Source organism: Orbicella franksi, chromosome 13 (genome assembly GCF_964199315.1).
Source record: "Orbicella franksi chromosome 13, jaOrbFran1.1, whole genome shotgun sequence".
Lineage (NCBI taxonomy): Eukaryota > Metazoa > Cnidaria > Anthozoa > Scleractinia > Merulinidae > Orbicella > Orbicella franksi.
In genome coordinates this window covers 17284591-17296020 of record NC_138157.1, presented here as the reverse complement: position 1 = coordinate 17296020, position 11430 = coordinate 17284591, and the positions used below count along the sequence as shown (strand labels likewise).

At 41.3% G+C, this 11430-nt stretch overlaps 1 protein-coding gene across 3 annotated transcripts in view; it reads left to right on the top strand.

Moving 5' to 3' along the window:
• The window catches only part of LOC145466423 (rotatin-like), a 193396-nt gene that overhangs the window by 20462 nt on the left and 161504 nt on the right, over positions 1–11430 (top strand). For all 3 annotated transcript variants that reach the window (XR_014041887.1, XM_081450137.1, XM_081450136.1), the window contains exons 18-29: positions 93–381; positions 3232–3360; positions 3820–4068; positions 4667–4750; positions 5206–5618; positions 6385–6591; positions 7044–7273; positions 7992–8132; positions 8477–8923; positions 9691–9791; positions 10243–10320; positions 11110–11236. Coding sequence is in view for 2 of the 3 variants with exons in the window: in XM_081450137.1 (XP_081306263.1) it covers positions 93–381; positions 3232–3360; positions 3820–4068; positions 4667–4750; positions 5206–5618; positions 6385–6591; positions 7044–7273; positions 7992–8132; positions 8477–8923; positions 9691–9791; positions 10243–10320; positions 11110–11236 (2495 nt within the window). In the remaining variant the exon portion in view is untranslated. The remainder of the gene's footprint in view (positions 1–92; positions 382–3231; positions 3361–3819; positions 4069–4666; positions 4751–5205; positions 5619–6384; positions 6592–7043; positions 7274–7991; positions 8133–8476; positions 8924–9690; positions 9792–10242; positions 10321–11109; positions 11237–11430) is intronic.

Here is an 11430-nt window from a genome sequence, read left to right as displayed (position 1 = left end):
GCAACATCGTTTAGCTATAAGTCAAAGTAGAGGTAATTACCGACGAATGTTTACCTTCTATCATTTCATGCCGAACAAAATTCCGTTTACAGAGCACTGCGCAAGCATCTTCTTTCTTTCCTGGTCACATTGGTCGAGAGCCTGTCCCGGTATACCAAGGCCTGGAGACTGGATAAAGAAAGGATATTTATCGGAGACCTGGCTTATGCCTTGGCCCTGAATCTTGACTTAGCAGATAACCCACAGTTTTATGATCTCCCTGTGCTTGAGACGTCATTGGTCTGTTTGGCTCACATCACTGCGCAGCCCCATTGGAGTTCATACTGTAAATTCTCACAAGGCATGAGTCTGTGCATACAGCTGATGACATCTTTGGTACAGGTACGTTTTTTGATTTTACACTTTAACTTGTACCCATCAGAAGTGTTGAAATGGGTTTACATTTGTTTGCCTGATGTTGTGATCCAGGGAATTTCCAGCCTATTGTAGTCCCAGGCGCTGCATTGTGTCTTGTCCTCACCCTCACAGAACCTTTCTGTACGCAAATGTATTAATGAGTATAGTTGGTGCTTGCAAATTCTGGAAGGAAATCTGGCAAACAAAGGTTAACCAGAGATGGACTAACATCCTATCTTCTATGGGGAGTAGGGTAGAGACTGATGATAACTGACCAGTGCAGGGTCCGAAATTGCGCTTTCCTGGTCGCCAATGCGACTAAAAATTTCGCTCTGGCGACCAGAATTTCACAACTGGTCGCCAGCGGGCGATTAACTATTTCATGCCACGACAATTATACAATAACTTTGATTTTCAGCCAAATCGATTAAAATAAAATTCAAAGCCGCCCGCCAATTGAGCACTTACTTTTTACCTTCCCGCTGCTTTTGAAGTATGAAACCGATTTTCCTCATTATACATCTACCACAACGTTTCACAGCTACGATCAGTGCGAAGCTTCGCCGCCATGTTTTTTCAGCGGTTTCCCATAACATACTTATTGCAGGCGCAAGAGGCCACGTGCGTTCTTTCGCCATAAATATTTATTCAGGCGATTTGGTGTCCAAAGATGTTCTGAAATCTTTCCGTAATTTATTACAAGGTGGAGACGGAACATCCGTGAAGAAATTAGTTGAAGATTTAGATATTCTCTGGGCGTCAAAAGGCGGAAATGTAGATCTGTCAAAGTAGTCAAAAGATGATTTGCGCACTGGTTTGATTCCTGATTACATCAATTGCAAATATTTTGCCGGCAAGCCCATGGCGCCCAAAAATTTTGGTTTCTGTTTCGCTGCGAAGGAAAAATTTTATTGACACTTTTTGGCGACCACATTTTTACTGCAGAGTGCACTATTGGGATGGTTATGGGGGTTGCCTGCCGCTAAGGAACTAAGGCGCTATGGCGCTATGGCGCTATGGCGCTATGGCACTATGGCCCTATGGCGCTAAGGTGTAAACTTTAATGTTTGTTTAATTAATTAATTTCAATTAATTAATTAGTCTAGAGGCAGGGAAGTAGTGGGAGTAGGGTGGGAAAGGTACATGTGTACTCTACGTAAAACACATTCCATCGCCGTCGCTTAACTTTGAACATCGCAAAGCTATATATTTGTTTCAGGTAACCCCTTGCTCTCCTTGTGGTACCATTCTCCTTAGAACAAAACTAATTTGCCCTAAACGCATGCGTAGATTAGTTAGGGTTCGTGGCCTCTATATTAGGTGAAGGATACATTGCATACGGAATCACGCACAAATGTTGAGTGGTTTTCCTTATGGTAGAGCTCAACATGTAAGACGCATGCGTTCTAGCATTGTTAGTGTTATACACTATCTTTACACGCAGTATTTTATGTATCGTGTCATGTGACCAAGGACGGCAGTTATTTTTCAGGTAGCGCCAGTTGTCCCTTTTTATTGCAAAAGTGAAACGTTACTGTGGCTGCGTAGCTTTTAGAATTACAAACAGGTCGGTTCAACAGATATCATCTGCTGTTTTCAATCTACAATAGTGTGCTTGTCAGAGTTCAAATATATTGCTTCTCCTTAGCGACTTGTTTATTTCTTGCCTTAATTGTGTCTGTAAGAGAGACCAAAAAGTTCTCAAGTTAGTGGCGTTAATACTCCGCAAATTGTGAATTTGTAACAAAAGAAACCAGAAAAATGCTCAAATATTGCTGCAGACGCCGTGGCACCTAATGAAAGCGCAAATTAATTTAATCAGTCTGTGAGGAGACTCATTCATATCGGCCAAGTAGCGCTGTTTATCTTCAATACTTTTCGTTGAAAAGCTTCTCAGCCATCAATATCGTTGTGTGTTAATTTTGAATTGTTTTATTGTTAACAACAAAGGTGGCAACAGAAAAAGAAAGTGGTATTTCGTGACTATCTGATAATTAAATTAGTTCTTGTTCATCGGTAAAAATTTGCATTTTTAGTAAAACATCGTCTCTGTTCCGTTTCTTCATCACTACATCAGATATTTAACTTTCTTTCATTTATCTCCAAAAAACAAGGACATCTTCCGTATGTTTTGGAGAAAACAGGGGTTTCATATTACATGGCTTTGCGATGAAAACAAAAGTATCAAGTTACAAAGTTGGCGTGAAGAGCTAAATTGTCACGTTTGCTGCTTCAGCGTATTGTTGAATTTAAAATGAACGAAAATCAACTTAAAGCACCAGTAGTAATTAATTTGTGCGTAATGTTTGGACCTTGAATGAAAATACAACCTTGAAACATACACACTGCAAAGGGGAAAAGCCGTAGCAGACTACCAAGATAGACACAAACCGGAAGTGAACCGAGTAGGGGTGAGTACTTATGGGACTACTGTACCAGAGCTATCAATTGCGCTCTGCACTATCTGAGATTGTCTCACTAGTTCCATATGGCGACTGAAAAAAAAAAAAATTCAGTCGCCAGCTGGCGCCTGCCTTAAAAAGTTAATTTCGGACCCTGCAGTGATTCTAGACGACAAACAAGATCCCGAGGAAACTGACCTATCTACTGATCATCGACTTTTTGTCTTGTCTCTGAAGATGACGTGAACTCTAGTTGTCGAACCTTTCTTTACCAATTATTCTAAAATCCACTCTTACCTAGATGATCACACTGGAGCACTACTGATCTTCCTGCGTTCAATCCCACCCACAGTAAAGTGCCACCCTTTACAACCTGGCATTGACGCATAATTTTCAACTCTTGAAACACAACTGTAATATGTTTCAACCTTAGGTGGTTCTGGCCTTCCATGCTGGTAGGCTTGGTGCTAGTTTATCGTTCATGGGTAAAGGTGTCACATATTATTCCAGTCTCTGTCTTGTGCACCTCACACATGAGATGTCTGCCATTGATCCAGGGCAGGTAACACATCATAGCTTAATGTGACTAATTTATCAAATTGTGTATAGAAACGAGATTCAAGGTATAGGTATTCGCCTCTCGGATTGGATGACGTATTTTTATCCTTGAATCAAATGAGGTAATTGTGTTCAAAATTTAAGCCTGTAAATCTCGATTTTCTCTTTGATACCAGACTTGGATGGTTTGTTGTCTGATTCTCGAAGAAACCCAGCTTTGAAACGATGTTTTGATAGCGTGCTAATGTAAGCGTTGAAGAACATAAAAAAGTAAAAAAAAAAACATGTACAGTGATTGTGCTAACCAAGACAGCTTCAGAAAGATTCGGAGTGTCTATTTTCCACATTGTGTGCCCCAGATATATTAATTAGATGTTTCAGAGAATTGTATTTGTGTTAAAAAAAATTCTTGAAATGTCTTTTCTTTAAGAGGAGGGTTAAGGTACATTTCGTGTTCTCTTAGGCTTGGGTCTCACACTGGCTACGAAGTCAAGATCCCCAGGAAGAGCCCTTACCTTGGCTGGTACCTTTGTTGACAGACCGCTGGCCTGATGTCCGCTGGATTGGTCTTTGTATGTGCACTAGCCTTGCTGACAGCGAGCAGGGTCGAAGAGAGCTAGAGAAGGCTGGAGAGAAGTTTGTAGGGGGCTTATGGAGCTTTGTCTTCACCATTCTGTTAGATGACGTGGAATGCGGTTTTGTTCGACAACAGGTTAGTCTCATTGCAGTTTAGCAGTGGGTCAGTTATAAAGAGATTCTAATCTTGTTGTGGCCTTGCGCATTACTCTGCCTTCAACTTTGCAGTACTCATAGAGGTTAAAGATCTCTTTTCACAAATGGAAACAGTATCTTCAATTCTAACACATAGCGCGTAGAAGTTTGAGAGCTCGTTAAGAAACGTCAGTTGTGAAAAAAACAAAACAAAACAAAACGAAAACAACTGCAGGAATATGTGGTTCTGTCTAGATATCGTTTCTGGCTACTTTATGTTTTAGCCTGATACTTAAGCCTTATGAAGCTAAGAAGTATTGTCCACAAATCAAGCTGTAAAAGCTAAGCTCGGAGCGAGAAAAATGTCTGCAATGCTCAAAGTACAGTGCGAACAATGGGAAGAATTTTAAAAAACTCTACGCAAGAAGCGCTCAAAATTATTGACTCCATCTGCTCCCAAGTTCAAGGTTTTTCTTCACTGTTGTCACTAATGCTCTCCCGGAATGTCAGTGACTTACAGATGATGCAGATGGATCCTTTTAAGGAATGGATTTTACGGAATAATATATTTTAGTCTGGTATATACAAATTTCTTGTAGGCGGCTCTACTATTATGCAGTTTGACCATTGGACTGTCACCTAACATGGATACCTCAGAGTCACAACCATCAGGTCAACTTAAGGTAGAGACATCCATTTATGAAAGAGATGTTGTTCTTCTTTCATCAGCTTAGCAAGGCTAGCTAGAAAGGTTCATCTTCTCTGGTTTCTGTGATCATTTTTGGCCTGGCAAACCTAGCAAGTGAATACAACTTTCTCAGCATAGTTCTATGTTTAACCTACTTTTAGACGCCTGTTGTCAAGCTGCTGCTGTGGTGTAGCTTTCAGATTACAGAGGAACGGAAGTTCCCTAACGTGAACAAATTACGGTATTCGACAACATTAAAAAAAAATGCAGACCGCATTACAAATGAAAATCACCATGACGGCTATCTTGATTAAGGATAACTACCTTGGAGCGTTAAAAGTACTGAAGCTAGACAACACTGTTGGTAAACGCCCTAGTAACCAGATAGAGACGCTTTGGTTGGCAAAATGTTCTCTTTAATATAACCCGTTTCTTATTGTTTCTTTTCAGAACACCTCCAAAGGCCTCCAAGATCTCCTTTCCCTTCTTGAACACTTCAAGTTTTTCCCCAAGGTCTCAACCATGCTCACAACCAGTGCCCTTCCATTGATGGTCGCACGAGGAACATCCAGGGCCTGCCAAAGCTCTGCTTCTGTGTCCTTCTCATCAGGCACTGATACAGACATCCCATACAAGCCCCTTGGGTCAACGTCCCAGTCCCAGTCAGGTAGTGTGAGCTCGGAGGCTCAGACCGTAGTGACAGAATCTGCTAATGGTAAAGCAAGCCCTGGGGTGTTCTCTGTGGCGTCACACACCTCAAGTACAGTGCTATCAGGGGTGTCATCGTCTGCACCCGAAACACAGCTGTCAAGAACTCCCACTTCATTGGTTCCCTTAATCAACGAGAGAGGTCTTCCAAGTGGGTAGGTTCCAGTCTCCTCATACGTGTTAACTGATTTTTAGGTAGAGTTGGTGGAAGGGAAAGGCTATGAAATCCGGGAAGATTCCAGCATTTATGTTAGAAAGTCCACGACCGTGCAAAATCTTTTGTTTTGCATTCATACGCTATCATGGATTACGTAACTGAAACGTTTCTGTTGGTTAGTTGCTCAGACAGAAGTAATCCCCTAGCGTTTTTTGTGCACGGTCAAGGCCAAGAAAGCGAATAAAAAACACACAAGAAAGAACTTTCTCGGGCTCCATAACCACTGTCTATTACTCTTAAGAACGGTTTTGGCTAATTATCATGTTTGGTGTGAAGCGAGTGCTGTTGCAACAACATAACTGAACTAGATCGCAACTGTGTTTGTAGCAATAATACGATAACAGATGTGTTATTCCCAACGTTTCTTCCTCTATGCTCCCGTGTTATGCTCAAACTCGACACATATTTATTACTATAGTCCGGTACAGTTTTTATGACACTTTTTATGATCACACAGTTACGTATATTTGCATATTTCCTAGTTTTAACGTTTGTTTCCTCGTGAGTAACTGACGTTTTGTAAACTTGTGGAGACTCTAGGGAACTGTTGGTTTTTGACTTCTGTCCATTTAAGTTTCTAACTAATCTACTTGTCCTTCAGTATTCGCTCATCGAGACCTCAGACTTGTAGTTTGATTTCTAGTTACACGAACTAGTTGATCACGTATTAAGAAGAGAATGTTCTGCTTTTTTTTTTTCTTTAGCATGTCGAGTGCAAGTAGCAGTAGTGATGTTAGTAGCACAGTCAGCTCAGTGGCACCATCAGGGGCCTCGTCGGCCTCTGTGAGGTCCTCAGTGACACCGGGTCTTATTGGTGCCACGGCAAGGCTCATGAACAACTTAGTGCTCCTGGCACCTGGTAACGGTATTTCAGCTCTGAACAAGGCCCAGATCCTGAGCGGTATCACCAAGTGAGTTTGAGCACCGAGGGAGGAACTTATATAACATATTACTATATTTCCTCGTGATTCAATCGAGGCAAGTTCAACATTAAATCATGCAAATCATGTATTCATGTAAAACAACGGATTTCTCATGTTTTCTGGCCTCAAGGCACCAAGTTGCCAAATTATAGCTCTAATTAATACTAGTTAATACTAATTTACGTCATAAGCGTGCAGATTTCGCACATATAATACAAAGGCTAGACTATTGTTTAAATTCAATTTTGCAGTTAAAGTTGCGTTTCTTTGGACAAATCCGAAATGGGATTCTCAAATTCAAAAACGGATTTTGCGTTTCTTAACTAAACAAATTAATCCAAGGTCACTCGGATCATGGTGCATTGAGGAACCGAAGAATCCTTGCCTAGAGTGGAATACGAATAATCGGAGTGTTTTTGTGTCTATTCATTTCTGTACAGCCATGTTGAATGCTCCGAGGTTCAAAGCTACCTCTGTGGAGAAGCCTCACTGCCATTACCACGTGCATCCGCTGTGGTGATCCGAGAGATACTCTCCATGTACAGCGATATCTTAGCTTTCCTTCACTCCGTGGTAAAACTGAATACCATATTCTGCTTCAATTTGTTACAAGACCAGGAGGCTCTGGACAGGATTGTGTTACTGTTTTCACTTCGTACTTTTTCTGCAGGTAGGGTGGTCATTCGGATAAGAACTGTCGTGTAAGCATTAACTTGACTTTTCACAGAAGCGTTTCTCATTCTTTGTGATTTTCTAGTTGTCTATCTAGTGCTTCTCAGCAGCCGCGTTAAGTGTTATGTTATACCTCCCAACACAAAAATAGAACAAACTGCGAAAACATATGTGCCTGACACCGGCTGGCACACAACTTTGCCGCGGTTTCAGCGGGTTGCACGACCTGATCATGTGCGAGTCGAAGTTCAACTTGTTGTTTCCTTGGGAGTAAGTGAGTTTTGACCCATGACACGTGACACGTTCTCCTCCAATCGGAAAACGTATTTGAGTTGGCAGGTATAACAAATCTCCTCTCCCCCCCCCCCCCCCCCCCCGTAAGAGAGCATTATAATTGTAGACAAGGCACCTTGTTTCGCATTTTTTTTCCTGAAGTATTTCTGCTCAACGTCGGCTGGGACAACACACTACTAAATGAATACTTAGCGTGTTGGAGAGATGCAAGCACTGGCCGTGTTATTACGTTATTTTCAAATTAGTAAGACACTTTTCTCTCACAGTGCTTTTCTCCACTCCGGAATATTACTGGATAACGTCTATTGTTATCTGGGGGAAATCAAATGCCGGGGAGTGTCACCTGCAATGGGAAAACCTCCCATCTAGGGATTTTATAACAATAGCATCACATTATATGACTTGTATCTTTTAAATCTTAGATGAAACCCTTCAGAATAGTGTCTGCGCTGTTCGGGAGACTGTCGCTAAACTGCTAGTAGCACTGCTGCAGAATCAAGGCCACCTCTCAGTTCCTAGTGTTGTTGAAGAGACTTTGTTCACTCATTGGAGTATATTTACGAGTAAGTTATTTTAAGTTAAGATTCTGTCTATATGCTATTTTATAGCCACTTAGGACCACCATTCCCCGTCAGCTTAGTAGCTGTAGCTTCCCCCTGGTGTTACGGAAGGAAGATCATGAGTTTATGTCTCTCAAGGGACCAGTTTGTCACGAACTCCCTCAGTTCGTGACAAACTGATTACAGTTACTATCGCATTTCTTTGGGGGGGAGGAGTTACCTTTTTTTGTTTCGTCGCTTGTTTCGTTGATTGAATCAATTGCTTTGGGTAAAATTGTTTTAGAATCATCTCATTCATCAATGCAAAGGGAAACCAATTACTGACAGAGTCATTTTGCCCTTTTTAGGCGTCTTCAAAAACTCCCTCAAAGAAGGCAAATCCCCGTCCCTCTCCTCCCTTAGGATGTTACTTCTCAAGCTGCTTGGTCTCCTTCTGACTGTCGAGGGCAAACGTAGCCCCAAAGGGAGAGGCCCTAGGGAAGTAAAGTGTGATGAACCCTCGACAAGAAATCGTTTGACTCGCTTACTTGACAGTAATAATGGCTGTGAAAATGGAGTAGACTTTGTGGAGAGTACCGAAAAGAAAAAGGGACAAAGTGGCGTGAACAGCACGGGTTCGTCTGCAAACAGTGAAGCTTCTGGAAGTGAACTTTGTGGCGTTTTGCTGGGTGTTTACGACTGTACTCCGTCGCGACAGAGTTCAGAAGTCCAGGACGAGGAGCAATCGCTAGTGTCTGCAGTCTTGAGTTCTTTACTGGCTCTCAGTCATGCAGCTAAGTCTAAAGCTTTACAAGGTGAAGATGGGATCTCCATTTTAATTCATTCTTCTTAGCATTGTCTTAGAATGACTGTGTCGTGTAATGGCCAATTCAATTCTGTGTACGAGACTTGCCTGCGGGGAATTATGGGAGTTGTATTCAACAGAACAAATATCCAGTCCAAGATGATGAATACAACTACCATGATTCCCTGCAGGCACATCTCAGAGAGGGAATTTGCCATTCTGTGTTTGCTCTGGTTTTGTATTTGTCGCTCTTAGTTCTACTGGTTAATAAAACTCGTGAGTTCTATTGGTTTTATGAAGCTCTTGAAGCTCTTTATTGGTTAATGAAGCTCGTGCGACATTCTGTGACCAATCAGTGGAGGCGTACTTTTTATTTTAAGCCAATCAGGAGCAATCAAAACCCCGTTTATGTCGAAAGCGAGTTCTCCCTCGCTTTGCAGTTAATACCGGTTGTGCCGAGTTTGTGAAAGTTGGTTCCGTTCTTTATTTGTTTCCAATTAGGCCAGAGGACGTGACTTGTTTGTTTTATTTTAAGACAGTCGTGTTACAACCCAAAGATCACAACCGGGGCCACCTGAGAGTTTTCAACCAATCACAGCACAAGGTTGAATTGTGAGAATTATTTGTAATCTGACCAGTCATGCTGGAGTAGTGCGACTGTTAGCCTTTGGAATTTTCTGTCGACTTGAACAGCACGCAAACAAGTGTGGCTCAGGTGGCTTTGGTTATAGTCCTAGTACTGTAAAATCGCTCTAACTACCAATGTTGTTTCTTTAGCTGGTCTTGTGGAAACTGCTCTAGAGCATATAAAGCATCTTCATGCACAGATGAACATGAACTCACTCCAACTTGGAAAAGGACCCTCTTGGAAAAGGAAGGTAAGAAAAACTGCAGGACGAGTTCATAGCTTGAAATATCTTGGGTAGTTGATATCAATTTTAAGCCCTGTCCAAACGGGAAATGTTCGGCGACCACGATTTTGTGGTGACCAAACATGCTAATTTTTCACTGAGTGGCTAAACGGTTTCAAACATCTATGAACGAACAAAATGTGTTACAATGTTTGATCAAATGTTTGACGTCGTTTAAATTTTATCAAACTCGATCCAACAAGGTGTCCAAACGGGAAAATGTTTGGTCACCAAACAATGTTTGATCCTGTTTGATCACCAAACAATTCCCGTTTGGACAAGGCCTAGCTTTAGACATTTGACGAATATAGCGGTGTGTTGTACTCGTGCAGATGTTTTACAATTAAGCAAACAAACAAACAAACAAATAAACGAACAGAAACCATATTATTATTATTAACGGATTATCTTTTTGCAGGAAGATCCGTCCATGATTGAACTCATTAAAGTACTACAGCTGCTGAGAAATTTTATTCACTGTAGTGCACCAGTCAAGGTAAATACAATTTACAAAACACCTTTTTTGAAAAGCGTAAGAATCTTTACCTTAAAGTTGCGTCAGTCAATGCTTGTTAATACCCACCTCATAAAGAAATAGCTCGAGCCTTGATATTCCACTTTGCAGAGATGAGGGATCTAAGGAGTCAATCCGCAGGTTGTTAAGTCGATATGTCGGAAGCTAACAGTAGCTGAAATAAATTACTGCAATAATTATTGAGCAATGAACCACTGAGAGACAGTCTAGCTTGGGGTGTTGTGCGTAATGCTACAGAACCAGACCAAGCTCCTGCGGAGTGCGTCACTCGGCCCGACCCAGAATTAACATTACAAAATTCTCAAAACTAAGAGTTAGTAATCAGCCAGGAGATTTATTAGGGACCTCCTGGGGCTGCCCCCCTTGATCCTTTGAAAATGTTACTTTTTCACCTTTAATCTCTATTAATACATTCCATTATTCTCTGAAATGTTTTGTCAAAGTTCCCTTAAATAGTAGAGATATCCCTAGTACCCTCGAATTAATCCCACAATATCCCTTGTTCCATTGAAATAAATGATGACGTTCCTTTATTCCCCAAATCAACCGGGATGTCCCCATCAATAGCGCCTTTGACCTAGCTAGGGACTATAAATAAAATAATAAAATGTAAAAAATTAAGTGTCAAATGTATTTAGCACTATTAAATATGCTAATTGGGGACTCTAAATAAATAAACAAATGGACTGATCATTAATACTGTTAGCTAGTGAAAACTAAAGGCGTTCTGTTTGTTTGTTTGGACTATAGGCGGCCTGTTTGGAGTGCGGCATTGTTGATGTGCTTCACAAGCTCTGGTCGTGGTGCACTGTTGAGGTACCACTTCTTATTGAGGTCTTACGTCTCTTGTCAACGTTAACGGCGCAGTTCTCCATAGGTGGGTAGCTCTGTTATTGGCAGTTTCTTCAGACGTGTCCAGCATGCTTTATCAACTGATTCCATTGACTTAGACATTTCTTTGTAACTACCAATACCCGACAGCATGCTATTGTTCTTACCGTTAACAAAATAATCGTTTTCCTTCCCTTTGCCTGTCTCAATTAATAACATGAAAAGAGTGACATTATTCGA